This window comes from Miniopterus natalensis, chromosome 1, assembly GCF_054644295.1.
Source record: "Miniopterus natalensis isolate mMinNat1 chromosome 1, mMinNat1.hap1, whole genome shotgun sequence".
Lineage (NCBI taxonomy): Eukaryota > Metazoa > Chordata > Mammalia > Chiroptera > Miniopteridae > Miniopterus > Miniopterus natalensis.
Window position 1 is genome coordinate 199,310,946 of NC_142081.1, and position 17,445 is coordinate 199,328,390.

At 58.4% G+C, this 17,445-nt stretch overlaps 1 protein-coding gene across 2 annotated transcripts in view; it reads left to right on the top strand.

Moving 5' to 3' along the window:
* The window catches only part of SORCS2 (sortilin related VPS10 domain containing receptor 2), a 249,520-nt gene that overhangs the window by 187,036 nt on the left and 45,039 nt on the right, over positions 1 to 17,445 (top strand). For both annotated transcript variants that reach the window (XM_087828373.1, XM_087828379.1), the window contains exons 4-5: positions 13,353 to 13,517; positions 14,261 to 14,334. In XM_087828373.1, the coding sequence (XP_087684499.1) occupies positions 13,353 to 13,517; positions 14,261 to 14,334 (239 nt within the window). The remainder of the gene's footprint in view (positions 1 to 13,352; positions 13,518 to 14,260; positions 14,335 to 17,445) is intronic.

Genomic DNA, 17,445 nt, shown 5'->3' on the forward strand with positions numbered 1-17,445 from the left:
GAGGCGGACAGAGGCGACGGGCCCGCTGGACGCTGCCCCACTCCTGCCTTTCGGGCACCGAGACGTGCTTTCGGCCACGCCCGCCCAGCTTTGCCCGTGGGAGCCTGAGCCGTGGTCTCCCTGCCACGCACCGAGTTCTTAAACGCACAGACGGGAAGCGTGGCAGCCACAGCACGTCTGCCAGACCCGCCGGCGCTGGGACGGGCGGGGCCGGCTGCCCTCTCGGCGAGCGCGTTGGCGTCGAGCTGTGTGTGTCCCCCCGTGAAAGCGTCATCGCGGTGGCGCGGGGAGCCTTCGAGCTGGGCAAGGACCAAGGCCAGCAGCAGTGGCTCAGGCCGGGGCTCCTCGCATCCGGCCGCAGGGCCCCTTCCTGCGGAACAGTGAGATGAGCCAGACAGGACAGAAAGGAAGCCAGGGTGGTTCCTTGGGGTTGGGGGGTGAAGGCAAGGAGCCTCAGGCCTGAGAGGCAGAGGGAAGCTCCCCAGAGGGAGCCCGGGGCCCCAGGGCCAGCAAGGCATGTCGACACCGGGCCATCCGCCTTCTGAAGGGGCCCCTGTTATTCCGGGCAGGGGGGTGTTTGTTGAATGCATGAGCAGGCATAGGGGCATCCCAGGCTGGGTCAGCTGTATAAAAATAGGTCTTTGGGGTTCCCATTGAGAAATTAAAATATATTTATTGATACTTTGCCTCTGCACAAATAAAAAGTTGGGGGGCTTCTAACATGACCTAAATAACCCAGCAAATAAGACCGAGTGGAAAGGATTGAGGGGGAGGCGGTGGGAGCGGCGCAGTGGGCCCGTAAGGCCAGGGATCCCTGTGTGGTGCCCCCGGAGCAGCCGCCTTGGTCTGGAAGAAGGAGAATGTTTTCCTGGGTAAAGGGCCAGCCCCCCAGACCGGGCACCTTTTAAATGTGCACAAAGCCGTGGGCCAGGCAGCAGCTGCCCTGATGGATCCTCGGGAATCTGAGATGGAGGCGGTTGTCAGCCTGCCCCCTCCCGGCCCTCACCCCTCCCGCCATATCCGACGTCCTCGAGCCCACATGTGGCTCTTTCAGGACCTGAAATAACTTTTCCCAAAGTACCTTTCCCCGGCTAACTCTTATTCATACTTTAAGTGACACCTTCCTCGGGCAGCTATCCTTAACCAATGCCGAAGGGCTAAGTGGCTCTGTGCTCCCATGGGCCCCCCAAATTGTCCTCCATCGCGATGCTTGTCACTCACTGTAGTCAATGAGAAGCCGCTGCTGGCCGGGGGTGACCAGCAGGTCGATCTCCACTCCAGGGGCTCAGCGCCTCTTGAGGGTTGCCGATTTAGGGGGCAAAGGACACTCAAAGTGAAGTTTCATATAAGCAACATGTTATTTTTTATAAGCATGTCACAAAGATACTAAAAATATGCCATCTTTGGGAAATATACTAAAAGTTGTTTGTTTACTAGGAATTCAAATTTAAGTAAGGGCCCTATATTTTCTGGCAACTGTAGCCTCCACTTGACTCCAGCCTTCAGGGGCAGGTTTCCAGGTGGGAAGACCCAAACCACTGTGGTCAAAGCCACGTCACTCACAACAGTCGCACACCAGCTAAAACCACCTTCATCCCAAGGCTTCCTGACTCCCACCCTCCAGGCTGGGATCGATGCCTCCTCTGAGGCCCCTCATCTCCACACGCACACACACACACACACACACACACACACACACACGCTTACACATGCATGCATGCACACATCCATACATGCACACACATACGTGCACACATACTCACGGACGCACACTCACATGCATGCACACATGCACACACAAGCACATGCACGCACCCACACACGCATGCACGCACGCAGCCCAAGCCCAGGGGCTTCCCTCCGTTCTAGCCGGGCTGTCGTATTTTCTAGTCGGCCGCCCTGTACGCTGCAAGCCCCTCCCCAGCAGGCACCTTCACGGGCCAGGTCCTGAGGAAGCCGCCGCTCCGGCTGCTGCCGCCTGAGTGGGTTAGCGAGTTCTTTCTGCCTAATTATAAAACCCGTTGCAATAGCAATCACAAAACAGAACAACTGGCTATTACAGGGACACGCTTTATACTCCCAGCTTAAAGAGCTTGTTTTAAAAACTGGCTGTAAAACCACTTAATTACTTGGTTTTAAAACCAGCCATGTGGAAATTATGTTCCCTCGGTGTACGTTTTGGAGGTGATTCCTGGCAGAGAGAACTGTGCCTGGTGGATATTGTGCCAGGCTCCCCAGGGCTGCCTTATGATGCCCCACGTCACCACTCAGCCAGTCTCACAGCCACGCTGAGCCTCGCAGAACCCTAGTGGGTCAGCAGCTGGTCACCCCTCTCCACTTTAAAGGCGAGGAGCCCAGGACAGGGACCTTGTGGTGCCTGCCAGGCAGCTCGTGAAAGTGAGGCCAGGACAAAATTCTGAATATTTTGACTGTAAATCCTATTGTCTTTCCACCATGCCTACATGACTCCCTGCCATTCACCCATCTACTCATCAACCCACCCACCCACTCACCCATCCATCCATCTGCCCATCCATCCATCCATCCATCCACCCATCCACCCATCTTTCCACCCACCCATCCATCCATCTGCCCATCCATCCATCCATCCATCCATCCATCCATCCATCCATCCACCCACTTACCCATCTACCTATCCATTGATCCATTAATCCATCTATCCATGTGCCTTTTATGTATTTTTTATCTATCCAATGATTGTAAAATGTGGGAGTGTGTATATGTGTTGTGTGCATGTGTGAGTGTGTGTGTGTATTGGGGGGGGTAGTGATCAGAGAAAATCAAATGAGGTAAAGTATGTTTTTTAAGCACCAGAACCCTTTGACAAAGCCTTACTACTATGGTTACTGTTACTGCTGTGGGTATTGTTGTTACTGCTGTGGGTATTGTTACTACTGTGGTAGTTGTTACTCTGTGATTATTGCCCACCTTGCTGAGTTCTGTACATTGTCACATCTGCACAGCCACAGCAATTCTGTGAGTTATTAATCAGTATAATCCAGGACAGTGTGGGATTTTGATGACATTCTGATCTGAATAGGGCCCAGAAGCGCCCATATTCTGCCCCAGAGTGCAGCCCCTCGCCCAGGTTCACTCACAGGGAAAGGTGACTACAGATCTGCTCTTGAGGAAGCCACACCGTGCTCCTTGCCAGGCCCAAGGGGTCTCCTCTTCCCACTGCCCACCCTCACCCACCTCAGCCTGAGGCTCGGGTAAGAGGAAGAGGCCCAGAGGGGAGCAAGGAGGGTGCAGGTGTCACACTCCTTCTCAGGGGTGGGACCGAGGCTCCCAGGGCCACAAGACTGACTCAAGGTCACACAGCTCTATAGCGTGGCCAGAACTCAGCACAGGCCTGCTGCTTCCAAAGCCATTTTTTCTCTGCCTTGTAGGATGGAACTTGTTATAAAGACAAATATTTATGCAGTCAGTGAGGAAGGGATCCCCCCATCACTGGAGGTATCCAAACAAAGGGACACTGTCGCGGTGATCCCAGCATCAGAAAGTGTGTTAGTCCAGTTGGCGCCACAGCACCTCGGCCTGCCTCCAATTCCTGGGTGTCCCTGTGTCATGAGCGACAGGAGGGGCGGACTCCCCACCACCTTCTCTTTGGACTGTGCCTGTGGAGGGGGCACAGCCGGCCTCCAGCCTGAGTGCTGTCGGGGTGGAGCCCGGGAAGCCTCCACGCAGGCAGATGTCCCTCCGTCCCTGTCGGGAACATTGTCACCGACAGTTCTTGCCGGAACCCAGAGCCTTCATCACATCGGTCTTCACGTGCTTGCGGGACCCTCGGGAAATCTGCAGAGCTGTTTCCCCCGAATGTAATTAAATCATCACTCATCTGCGGTCCGAATGATGAGGCGACATGGGCCCAGCAGACTGTTCATCCCCCGTCGCTGCCGCGGGCCTGTCCTGTCCCCCAGCGCTTCTGAGCTCTGCCCTGGGCCACAGCCCCGGCAAAGAGGGGCCACGGGGCTCGCTGGCGGCTGATGGCACATGGGTGAGAGGGCAGGGAAAAGGGCTGGGCCTGGCTGGCGCGGCTCAGTGGTTGAGTGTCAACCCAGGAACCTGGAGATCACGGTTCGATTCCCGGTCAGGGCACATGCCCGGGTTGCAGGCTCGATCCCCAGTCGGGGGCCGCAGGAGGCAGCCGATCGATGACTCTCATCATTGATGTTTCTCTCTCCCTCTCCCTCCCTCTCTCTGAGATAAAAATATAAAAAACATATATATATATATATATATTTTTAAATATTTGAGATTAAAAAATATGTATTTTTGAAAAGGGTTGGCAGGTGGCACCATCTCTCATGCCGTCCTTCCCTGGGGACACCAGTGCCCTCCCTTTTACAATCAGTCGGCGGTCCTTGCTCAGTCCCTGGCATGTCTGGGCTATCTGGGCTCGGCCCCGTGCCCACTCCTTCTGGCCTGTGGCTTCCCTGGTGCTTTCCTCTCTGTCCTTTCTTCTCAGGCTCTTTCCCTTAAAGGCTGTAAGTGCCACCAGGGACTGCTTTCCTCCCAGTGCCCCAAGCGGGAGCCGGGGGGGCATCCAGAGTTTACACCTATCTCCTTCAGCCCTCTCTCCCTGTCTCCACGGCCTCCTCACCCCCTTCCTGCCGGACGGGTCCCCTGGCCACCTCACTCCCTCTGCGGCCTTGCCAGTGCCTCCTAGACACCCCCTGGTTAGGTGCCGGGGCCCTCCTTGGAGTTGGTAACTGCCCTTGAATGCTTCTGCGGTCGCCTGTCTCACCACTAGACTGTACGCTCCGTGAACCCAAGGACAACTAGATGCCCTTGCTCTGTCCCCAGCACCAGGTGACACCAGCTCCGTAAATGCACAAGTGACGACGGATGAACAGGGTGCGCCCCCACCCACGCCGGCCGTGTGGGAGTGAGGGTGGACGGCCGTGGCTGGTCCCAGACTCACCACCTGCCAGGCAGTGGTTACCGCCCTCTCTAGGACCATCAAACAGAGACCACAAGAGTGACTGCCTCATCGGAGCGTTGTCGAAAACGCACATGAAACATTCGGTGTAGCGCCTGGCACATAGTAAGTGCTCGATACATGCTGCGTGTGATGATTTTCTCCCCGGTGCTGTTATCTTTACCCGGTGACCCAGGAGCATTTCATTCCTGCAAACCGGGACCGACGTTGGCATCAGCTGCGAATCACGGCCTGGGCAGCCCGGGGGGCGACTGGTTGTCTGCACCCAGATATGAGGACGTCGCGGTGATGGGCCATTCAGCTCTGCCCCGACTCAGTGCTGTGACCGTGGAACATCCACTGTCCCCGCATTGATGGCTGCGGCCTTGGCGGTTTGGTGCGGAGCCCGACACCTCCAGCTCTCGGACATTCGCCTCAAGCCATGGGAGCGGCCGCTCCTTGAAGCAAACGCAATGTTTTAACAACCTTGCCCGGCAGTGGCAATGCCGTCATCTTCCCCGGGAGGCTGCTGAGTCACTGTTGAAGCTGCCACACCGAGGGGCCCCGAGACCGTCCCCCGCTTCTGCTGTTCAATTAAGGGGCAGATAAATGAGCAAATTGTTCCCGGATCTGACTGCACACGCTGAATACAACTGTCCTGGTGAAAGCGTCTTCACTGCCCCAGCAGGCGGCTGTGCGCTTTGTCCGCGTTGTGCCTCACCCACGGAGCCCAGAGCGAGCGGGCCCCCTCCAGAGCTCAGCGGACGCCCGTTCTGAGAACGGGGTCCTCAGTAGTGAGAGGGGAGGGGCTGGCGGGGCCCCTCATTTCACAAACGCTACCGACAAGATTGCTAACAAGTCCAAGCTAGAAAATAGTGGTGCCGAGTTATTTTTCTGTGTCCTGAAGTCTGTCCGCCTCATCTCGTTACTATCGATCAGACACAGACCTTCCACGGCGGCCTCTGGCCACAGGGAAGGAAACGTCCGCCCCTGGTTAAGTTTACAGACGTTCTTAGGGACATTCCTGCATGTCAGGGATTGTCGGCCCCGTGAGGAAAACAGAACCGGCTCATTCCTGACCACCAGCTTCATAGCTGTGCTGGATGCTTGCCAGTCCCAGCCTTGCAGAGGCGGGTGAGGTGCCTGTGCCAGGTGGGGCCCAGTCCCGTGTGGTGCCCTGGCCCCCAGGCAGTGGGGACTGGATCAGGTCCTTTTGTGTCTCTGATCTTCCGGGTTTTGTCTGTAAAGGAGACAGAAACATCTCCCACTTCATTGCTGCTGTGAAAATACAATGAGAACTTGTGTGCCAGTGCCTAGCGCAGGCCAGGCACACAGTAGGTGCTCAGTAAATGGTATCTCATTCTTGTCAGCCCAGCCCTGCTCGAGGGAGCTCACGTCTATGCAGAGGCGAGACTCGGACCCACAAGTCACTGGCACCCACGCTGAGTTCAGAGGCTGGGTTGATGGTGACGATGGTAGGAGATGACTAAAATGAGTGTGGGCTCAGAGTGTGGCCCTCCCAGAGCACGTGGGATGGAGGTGGCCTCTGCCCTGATGCAGGTCAGCAGCTGGTCTCACCTGGATGACCGTCATGGCCTCCTGCTGACCCTCCGGCCTCTGGCCTGCCCCCTGCACGGCCTCCTGCTGACCCTCCGGCCTCTGGCCTGCCCCCTGCACGGCCTCCTGCTGACCCTCCGGCCTCTGGCCTGCCCCCTGCACGGCCTCCTGCTGACCCTCTGGCCTCTGGCCTGCCCCCTGCACGGCCTCCTGCTGACCCTCCGGCCTCTGGCCTGTCCCCTGCACGGCCTCCTGCCGACCCTCCGGCCTCTGGCCTGTCCTACACTGCAGTCACAGGGAGGATGGCAGGGGCACCTGGCAGAGTGAGAGCTGCTCCAAGCAGAGTGCGAGGGTGCAGCCGGCCTCTGGGGACTTGGAAACAGCCCAGGATGACCGGAACTCGGGCTGTGTGCTGGCAGGATCTGCATGATGAGGTCATGAGGGAGTCATGAACCAGCCTTGGGAGCACAGTGGGAGAGACCCCGAAAAGTGTCAGGCAGGGACGTGGCATGGCAGGCTGGCATTGACATAAACTCAGGTGACCCATGACTTCTCCGAGAATAGGTCTTTCCAGTTTAAGAAAGCACACAGAGGACCTTCTGTTTACCTAGGGGTCCAGTGTGGTGCCCGATCTGGAACCTCAGCACCGGAAAGATCCCTGACTCTGATTTGAGGGGATGGATGCCCGAGGCCACTGAACACAGAGATGGCAAGGCTGCACCTGTCAGGCTGCCCTGGGCCTTCTGCGCTCGCACTTACAGGGAGCAATTTTCTCCCAAGCTCCGGGCGCTGACCGCGCGTGCTGACGATCCCAGCAGGACGCCCGCCTTGCCGGGCGAGGCGTGGGTGGCGGGAGGGCTATTTTTGTGCATCGTGACTCACGCGGGCATGTGAGGCGCTCTGCACAGATTCTAATTCGGGACCTGGGGGTGGGCGCCCCTGCATTTGTCTGTCTCCTGTGTCTTCCTCAGTCGGCATCAAAGCCGAGCATTCAGGGCCCCCAGCTGGGCACATCTGTGTGGCCAGGAATAGACCGGTGGTTGGGTTTAAATAGAAAGATGCCCCAGTGACGCCGAGGCTGGGGCTCTGCCTGGTAGGGGTGGACTAACCAGAGCCCTCCCCCGCGAGGGGCTCTGAACGGGAACGAGCGGCGTGTGGAGCAGCCGGGGCCAGCAGAGGCGGCCGTCTCCCCGCGGACTCGGAGGCGGCCCTCCCTGAGCTCCACCGCCGGGCTGCCTGGGACGGGGGCTCCACCTTTTGGCCGAGATGGTAGAAGCCCAGCCCGGGAAAGTGAACTCGACAGCCGAGCGGGGCAGGCGGAGCCACACGTGGTTCCTGCCGTGGACATACGTGGCAGCAGGTGACAGAGCAGCAAAGAGCCACCGTAGAGCCCACGAGCACCGTGGGTGGGGCAGGGAGGCCAGCCTGAGGTCGCCTCCGGGTGAGGGCGAGCAGGTGCTCCAGCTCTGGCCTGCGCTGGGCCCTCCTAGGTGCCCCGTGCCCGTGTCCCCTGTTGCCCACCCAGACGCGTCGCCCTCTGACGGGAAGACGGATCCCATCCCCAGAGTGGGCTGGACTTGCTTTGGAGTCAGCAAAGCGTATCCAATAAATATGTCAATAACGTGACCCACCTGAAAAAAACACCCCAAGCACATGACTTTCTGTGAAAGGAGTGGTCCCCTCTCATTCCCTCATCCGAGTGAACGTTCTGGTCACGCTGAGCTCTGCTGTTACTGGCTGCCCATCTTTTGAGGCCTGGCTCGGGCAACACCTCCTCCGGGAAGCCCCCAGCCCCAGGCCAGGCCGAGCGTGAGGCAGGTGAGGCTCTGGGGTGCGCAGTTGGAGAGGCACTCACACTCAGGCGGGACGGGGCCATGCGCTCCCTGTCCCTGTCACCACCGCCTTTGAGGAGCCTCAGCTCCGTGACCCTGACCCAAAGAAGTGCCTGCTCAACGCTCAATGAACTCCGCTGAGCCAAACTCCCTTTATGGAAGCGAAAACGCTACAGTGACAAACTCGGCTGTCCCCGGACTGTGCTAGTTCTGTTAGATACATTGTTTCCTTTAACTCTTCCCATGACCCCTGCAGTGGGAGGGCCTGTCTTCGTTTACAGACGAGCAAACTGAGGCTCAGAGGCGGGAATGAGCTTGCCCGAGGCTGCACAGCGTCACGGGGCCGGGCGAGGTCGGAGCCCGGCTGCGCGAGCCTCCAGAGCCCGCGCCACCCACCTGTGCTGATGCCGCCCGTGGGCCACGTTCTGCACAGGCAGGGTGACCACCCTGGCGGCTGGGCTGTGCCCAGGATTATCTCCACCCTGCGGAGCATCATCCTAGTGGGCGAGAGTGGGGTGCCGGCCGCTGGAGCCCTGGATTCCAATCAGGTTCTCGTGATACAAGACACAGCCCCCCTGGGCCTCTTGTCTCCAGGTGGCAAATAAGACCAGAGACGGCAGTGCCTCCTCCTCAGGCAGCTGGGAGCGCAAACTCCGGGGGTCAGCCCTGCATTTGTCCTTTGTCCGGGGCCCCACGAACGACTTCACGGGTCCGAGGACTCACGCTTCAGATGAAGCTGTCAACGATTTCCTCTCACGTGTTGCCTCTGATTTCAAACCACCCAGCCTCGTGGGCCCCAGAACCCTGCACAGGTACCATATGTTTTCCCCGGAATAGTGAGTGGTGAAAATACACCGTTTAAAATAGCCTGCTTCCCAATTTGGAAGAGCAGTCTGCCAGCCCCCGCGGCTCGGCGCAATGCTAATGGGTTTGTTTTTCGCTCCACGACTCCTTCCCTTGTCAGCACTTTTGTCTTCCCCCATCTTTCCTGGCTCACTTATCCCACTGAGGCCAAAAATATCCCCCGATCCAGCTCAGTGAGCGCCTGACCAGAAGGGCTTACCCAGTTCTTTCCCCTCCCACCTCCGTGCCGGCGGCCGGGCTGCGGCCCTGAGGGCTGTGTGGAGAGGCCCCCTGGACCCAGGGCCCTGACTCTGCGTGGAAGTAGCATCAACACCTGTTTATTGGGAGAGGGCAGCTGCTGGGCGGGAGCTATGGCAGTGACCGATACGTGGGCCTCGCCAGGCTGCACAGCTTCCAGGCCTGGAAGGAAAGGCAGACTTACAGAGAGAGCACTAGGGAACGTTGGACTAGACCAAGGATGCACAAGATGCTGGGGAAAGAGCAGGGGGTTGATTAGAACAATGCTGTGTATCACGGGGGGCTTCCTGGAGGAGGTGACCTTTGAAATGCGCTTCGGTGCGTGAGGAGGTATTTGACAGCGAGGTAACAAAGGTAAGGGTGTCTCTATCATAAAAACAGGCTAAACTTAAGCTGGGTAGGGGCAGGGAGACCTGTAGAGCAGCGATACCCAAAATAAATGAGAAACAGTCAGCTTTGTTGAAGTTGCCCAAAGTTCGGGGCTCAGAAAATTTGCAAGAAGGTATTTTAATTTTATCAACACGTGCCGTTTCGAAATACAAAAATTTCATTCTGAATTAGCGATGGCGAGCTTGGACGTGTCTTGGCTCTGCTGCGCATTCCCGATGCGAACCGTCTCCGCAAACTGGAGACGCACACCAGGAGTCAGGCGGCTGGCGCCTGGGCGTGAGGGGCGGGAGCCGTGAAGCTGAGCAAGAGGCAGGCGGGGACCCCGCCCAGGTGCCTTTGACCATGATGCCTTCTTCACCTGAAACCCCTGCCTGGGCCTGCCAGTCAAATTTCCATCCGTCCTTCAAGGCTCATCGGGGTGTCACCTCCTTCTTGCCCCCAGGCCTGCCCTGCACCTGGATGCTGTGTCCCCCCCCCCCAAAGCCCTGTGTATACCTAAGTCCTTGCTTGGCCCTGTGGCTTTAGCACCTGTGTAAGAATGAATGAACGAATGAATGAATGAATGAATGAAGAATGAATGAATGAGCCTTCATTGCTGTGGGATACTTTGAGCAGTGGAGAGGGTAAGCGAATGAAATTTTAAAATGACATCCGCTCCCTGGGTTACTTAAACGCCCCAGGAGCGTTTGCCTTCTGAAGGAGGAAAGCCAGCAGCTTCCTCAGGAGTCACCCATCAAGCTGAGATGGAGCCTCCATTCATCCGTTCATGCACCCGGGTCTCCCTCGGGTGGGGGTTACCGGCCGGCCCCACGTCAGGCCTGTCCCGGGTGCCGGAGGTCTAAGAAGGACTCGAGTCCCTATACCTGTGCTCAGGGGCAGTGTGATGGGGGAGGTAGAGCAGTAGGTACTAATGTCATCGTAAGCACCTTTTGAAAAATGCATTATGAGTAAAAGCACTTTCACGAGGAGATGTGGGCTCCCCGGGCCACATGCCCCAACAGTGTGGGAGCTGCTGCCCTGGGGGAGCGCAGAGCCTGGCCCCGGAGCATGGCGTGGATGTTACATGAACCCCGCTGTGTCCAGCGAGATGTGTGGAAGTCTTGGGGACCTGTCACGTTTTCCCGATTGTCCAGGGAAGCCAGGCGCGGTGCAGAGCGTTCAGAAGAGGCGGGCCGATGGGGTTGTGTCCAGGGAGCCGTGGGAGCCGGGAAGAGCTCGAGCAATAACAATATGGTACTGCTTACAGCTCGCAGTATAAAATACATATTCATGAGCTCGTAGTGATGTAAACAATGATTGAATAAGTAAATAAATGGGGAGAGGAGATGAATCTCCTGTATGGAAGGATTCCCAATAATGTATGTAGCTGCTCCGCCCCCGCGGAGGGGGCCGACCCCCCACTCCTCAGGTGTGAGCCCTGCTTGGGGGTGCCCTCCCCAAGGGACAGTGTGGAAGGGCGAAAAGAGGAACCGGGCAGTGGAGAAACCCGAGTGGCCCGGCCCAGCCAGGGAGGGCAGCATCCCAGTGACAGGCCACGGGGACGGCATGTGGCCTGGTTCTAGTACCGTGAGGATGGCATTGCCCCTGCACTCTTCTCCCGAAACCCTGTTACCCCAGTATCACCCCAAGGAAAACATCAGACAGACCAAAATTGAGGGACCTCCTGCAAAATGCCTGACCAGGGTCCCTCAGAACTGCCAAGGTCCTGAAAAGCAAGGCGCGTCTGAGAAACTGTCACGGCCCAGAGGGGCCGGAGGAGACGCGTGAGGACCGAGCGTGGGGTGGGGTCCTGGGTGGGGTCCTGGGACAGATAGAGACGTTAGTGGGAAGGTGAAAGATTTATGCGATCTAAAGAGAAACCAGAGTACTAAGACTGGTGAAATGGGAACGAAGTGTGTCGCTCAGAAAACACATGCGCCCACATGGGTTCCTTTATTGCAACAATGTATCTACTAAAGGAAGGTGTGACTGACAGGAGCCTGGGGCGTGGCCTGTGTGAGCTCTGTTTGTAACCTTTCTGTCAATCTGTAACTATTCCAAATAAAAGTTTATTTAAAATAAAATACTTTTTTCTAACCTCCCCACTTAAAACCAACCATGATTAACACTTGTTTTTCCGTCCATTCTTTTTTTTTTAGATTGAGTTATAATTGACATACAGCATTATATTAGTATCAAGTGTACAACATAATGATTCTGTGAGTGTACATACGGTGGAATGATCGTCACAATAGGTTCTAGTTAACATCCATTACCTCACATAGTTACAATTTTTTTTTTTTTTTGTAATGAGACCTTTTTAAAAATCTACTTTAACAACTTTCAAACATAAAATGCAGTTTTCTTACCTGTGGCCACCATGCTGTGCGTGACGCCCTCAGGACTGTATTTTATACCTGGAAGTTTCTGCCCAGCCTCGGTGCCACCAGTCTTTTCTGTGTATCTATGAGCTTGGTTTTGATTCCACATGTAAGTGAGATCACAGGATATTTGTCTTTCTCTGTCTGTCTGACTGACTTAACATGATACCCTCGTGGTCCATCCGGGTTGTCACAAACGGCCGGATTTCCTCCTTTTTCATGGCTGCGTAATAATCCTTTCGTTCTTCATGGATTTTCCACCGACAGGGTCGTACTTACTTTATACATTTGCCATTGACAAGTTGACACTGAATTCCTTGTGACGTGGTTAGTGTGGCAACACAGGAATCGCGCTCGCTCCGTCTTCGAGCCCTGCCTTTGTCCTGAGTGCACGGGCTCCCTTGTCATTAAACGTCTCTGCAGACATGAGTCCGTGATCTCTGGCTCCCTGGCCGCACCCCCTTCGTCCTCTGTATGAACGACGGCTCGAGAGACATCTCCCAGCACATCTTGTGCCCCTTTCAGGGCAAAGTCACCAAGGGATCAGCTGTCCCCTGTGGGTCTCCTTCAGACCCTCGGTTTGCTGGGGAGAGGAGGGCCTGGGGCTCGAGGAGGCTAATGGATGTACCCGGGGAGCTCACTAGGTGTCCCCGGAAAGAAGGAACCTGTTGGATCATCACTGGTTCACGTAGAGGCGGGGGCTCCGTGCGGCTTAGTGATTTCTGGAGGGATGCTGGGTGGAAGGCCCTCCCAGCGGGGCATCGGTGCAGAAGGGGTCCCACTGCCCCACGCCAGTCCCCCGGGAAAGCCGTGCTCACCTGTGGCCAGGTGACAGTCCCATCCCCGCCCCACAGCTCCAGGCCCCCTGAAACGCCGGGGGCTCAGGAGTCACGCTCAGATCCTCACCTGGGCTCCGTCCTGCCTGGCGTGTGACCTCGGCAGTTTGCTTCCCTTCTCTGTGCCTCAGTTGCCCATCTGCCCCGCAGAGGGGCCCCTGGCACAGTGAGAGCCACCTTGTGGAGTTCCGGGGAGGACAGCTTGGCCGCACTCCTGGCAGGCCCTCGCTGCAGCCTGCCCGGCGCCGGGAGCGGCTTCACGGACGCGGAGACGGAGGCTCGGGACGGGAAGCGAGCCCGCCTGTGCGCCCCTCACGTGCTGGCTCTGTTTCAGATCTTCTTCCTGAGCTCCTCGCTCAGCAGCGGGGAGCAGAGCCTGTTCCTCAGCACGGACGAGGCCTCCACCTTCCAGAAGCAGCTCATCCCCTTCACTGTGGACAGGTTCATCTTCCACCCCAAGCAGGAGGACAAGATCCTGGCCTACACCAAGGACAGCAAGGTGAGCGGCTGCCCGGCTGGTGGGCGAGGGGCCGCGGGCGGCTGCCCCTGGGTGATGTTTCCAATCGCGGGGACCCAGAAGCCCTGGGCGGGCCGGGGTGGGGCCCAGGGCGGGGGGTTCTGGCTCCCCTGTTGCTTTCTCCCCGAGGCGTCGGGAGCACCCACTGGGCCACGCGGTGTGAGAATGGAGCAGGGCACAGGAGGGGGTGCAGGGGGTGCTAACGGGGGAATGTATGAATAGATCACTGTTAGGACTCTTCCCCTCCGCACCCCACTTCCCCATCCAGAACATTCCCAACGCTGCAGCAAGCTCACCAGGCCTCGCCCTCGGCGGGAATGTTCTCCCACCTTCACTGATGAGAGGGAATCACCCTTCAGACCCCACATCAGCATCCCCTCCCCTGGGGCTGTGCCCGCCAGCCCACAGGAACCCGAGGACAGACACCTCCGTGGGCATCCCTGCAGCCACTCTGCCAGTGGCCACAGGCTTGATGGCTTACAACAGACTTCCTCCCTCACAACTGTGGCGGCCAGAGGTTTAAAATCAGTCTCACGGGGTCAAAATCACGGTGTCGGCAGGGCCTCTCTCCCTCTGGGGCTCCGGGGGACCCCCCTGTGCCTCTCGTGGCCCCTGGCTTTCCGTGCTGGCACCCCAAGCCCCCCGCTCCTCCTGGACGGTGGGTCGCCCCTCGGAGGAGGCTCGTTCCTGACCGAGCTTCTGTTTCCCTTCTCTCTGCCCCAAAGCTCTACGTGACGTGTGACCTGGGAAGGAAGTGGATGCTTCTCCATGAGCAAGTGACCAAAGAGCATGTGTTCTGGTGAGAGCCCCGAACACGGAGCGTTAGCCCTGTGCCTGCCCCGGCTTGGGGCTCCCCACCCGCTCCTGCTCTGCCCCCAGCCCTGCACCCCCTCACCCCAGGGGGCTCCTCCTGCTCCACTGGGCGATGAAGAAATGGTGAGGGCTCGGGGCCTGAGCCCCTCGGGCCACATGTGCACTTGGCCGGGGTCCCGCAGGCGGCGGGGCCGGATCCCCTGTGTTCCCGTGGGCGCCGCTCAGCGAGTTCTTGGAGCCACGTTCTAGCGTCTCAGCACCAGCCAGAAGAGCCCGTGGCCCAGGAGTCATGTGTGGGATGAGGGAGCGAGGCCCATGGGGGACACGTACCCGCGGGGATCAGGGCAGGAAGGGAGCCGGCTTGGAGCCCACGTTCCCCCAGCAGCCATGGCATCACCCTCCTGTGTAACCGCCCTCGGGGATGCTCGTGTTCTTTCCACCAGATTGCTCTTCCTTGCACACACAGACACACACACAGACACACACACAGTGGAAATCGCGCCCTGCCCCCTCTTGGTCCACACGCATGTCCATGCTAATCGTGGCAAGGGGCTGGTTTCCTGAACCCCGGCCCCAGGCTGAAGGGAGCCTTTGTCTCTCGTCTGGAACACGGGCTTGGGGGTTCGGCCTTTTGCTGAGGGTGGAAGCAATGCTGTCCCTCCACATGCCACCCACGGGAGCGCCGGTTCCTTCCTTGGAAACCGGAGCCCCGCCATCCATCACCGGCCTTGTCACTGATGTCAGCTGCTGGCCCCAAGGGCTCGCTGGGCTGGGGAGGGGCGAGGAGGTGGGATCTCCGAGCGGAGGTGCCTGGGGCGCTGGCGGAGCTGCCGGCTCCGCCTTGGTGGGTCTGGTCCCCGCCCTGTCGCAGTGCAGGCCCACCGGAGACCAGGAGGCCAGGGGGCCGGAGGGGGAAACCCACCCACAGGTCCTGAAAGGGCAACGGGCACTATTCAAACGTGTTATTATCTCGGTCAGTCATGTTATTTCTTCCCTCGAGTTTCTCAAATTGCTCCGAGTTGTTATGCCTCAGAGATAATCACACAGACACTTGGCCACTGGCCCCAGCCTCTCCTGGAATGTGGTGAGAGTGGTGATGGGCCCCCTGCTGTCAGCGGTGAATGTTGCTGTTTTGACAGCATTTCGGAGGCACACTTTGTCCTTGAGCCAGCGGCAGGAACTGCCGGAGACCCACGTCCCGCCTGACGCTCAGGCTCCTGACTGTTCTGAGATGCTAAACAAATAGGTCCCCCCCTGGCGTGGGGACCTACTGTGTTCCGGGGCCCTGTGGGCCCTCGAGCACCCCCCTCCCCATTAGCGTCTCTGCGGCCCTCGAGGCGTTGGGAACACAGTCCTCACAGCTGCCCAGTGGCTGCCACGCTGTGAATGCTGACCGTCCAGCAGGCACTGGCCTCCAGTCTGATCCCTCAGCTGTGGAAGCCACACAGAGCAGCCGATTGTCTGTCCTCGCGTTCCAGAGGGGAAACTGAGACCCAGAGGGGCGGGGATGGTTGTCCTGGTTGCGCTGCCTGGAAGCAGCAGCCCTGGGCTGTGACGGCCTCTGTGTGTGGCCTGTGGAGTGACCATGCTGTTGGTCACTGTGCTGGGTAGTCTGGCCGCCTGCACATCTCCAGGGACATCGTATCTGCTTCTCCCTCGACCTGAGCTCGCCCAGGGAATCCTCACCCTTCCTCATTTTTAGCTGTGGAGCTGCCCAGTTCGGGCCAAGCAGCAGGGCCTCTCCAGGGAGGGGCAGGGAGGGGGGAGCGAGGCCACCCCGATCCAAGCTGGGTGGTGATGCCTTGAGTGGTCATCAGAACCATGTGCCTCAGAGTTGCCCTTTGAGTCCAGCAGAGTAAAGCCCGTTCTCTGAGCTCCCACAGCACTCGATCCAGGGATCTGCTGGTTCGTGGGTCGTCTCACGTGACTGCTGTTTCTAAACAGTGTTCTGGAGCCAGGCCCGGGACCTTCCCCAGATGCTGCATTTGGGGACCTAGAGACAGGAAGATGCAGGAGGCAACACCTGTCATTTCCTGCAGGGAGCCAGGCTTTATCTGAGGCGCTATAGACGCAGAGTCTGTCTTCCCAACTCCTGGGCGAGGGCCTCTCGGGCAGGGACCAGGCCCCAGGCCTGTGGTGCTCCCTTGCCCAGTCTGAGGCCATGGTGTGGGCATGTTGGGAACTAGCCATGGGGATGCTCTGATGATGGAGTGAGAGACTGAGGGGGTGGGGGGAGAAAGACTGAATGGGAGCGTGAGGGAGGGAGGGAGGAGGGGATGAGTGAGTGAGGGAGGGAGGGAATGGGTGAGTAAACAGGCTGGTGTCCTTACCGACTTTTCAGTCTGCCCAGCCGAGGACTGTCAGAGCTCCTGGTAAAGGGAACAATGACCCTCTTTGTTCAGAAAAGAGAAAAGCAGAGGCAGGAGCTCTCCTTCCAGGGAGCTTCAAGTGCTCTGTTCACAAAGGCCTAGATCAGCCCTTCACCTTGCAGTCGACACTCCACCGAGGGTCAGAGGGACCTGTCACTTTGCCACCCAGCAAACCACTGTCTCCCAGAGGGACAGGGACCCATCCGTGCAGCAGGCTGACTGCCCACGAGCACCCTGAGGGTCAGGACGCGGAGGCCCGGTGGAGGGTGTCGATTGCAAGGTGAAGTGTTAATTGTCGCTTTGGCTCGAATCTTGTTGCGACCACAGTGCTCAGCTCCCCAGCCCCGGGAGCTCGTGCTCAGAGGCTGGGCAGTTAGAGGTTTTGAAGGGAGTTGATGTAGTAAAGAAAACGGCAAGTAGATCTCAGTCCTGTTGACACTTGACACAGCAGAAACCGGGAAACCCTGGACCAGATCTCCCCCGAGCTTTCTTTCAGTCGGAAAATCTGCACCTCCCCTCCTGGGCGCCAGGCTCTCCCTGTGCTGGGCAGGCGCTGAGGGTCAGCCGTCCGTGTTCCCTCAGGGGACACCGCCCTGGGGCTGCGGCCCTGCGGGGCACCTTCCTTCCTGTCCTTGGGCCTCCTTGGTCCCTCCACCCGCAGCCACAGTGCCCACTGTGTTCCAGCCGCGCCTGAGCCCGCTCGCTGGAGCGTGGTGGGGGGGAGCCGA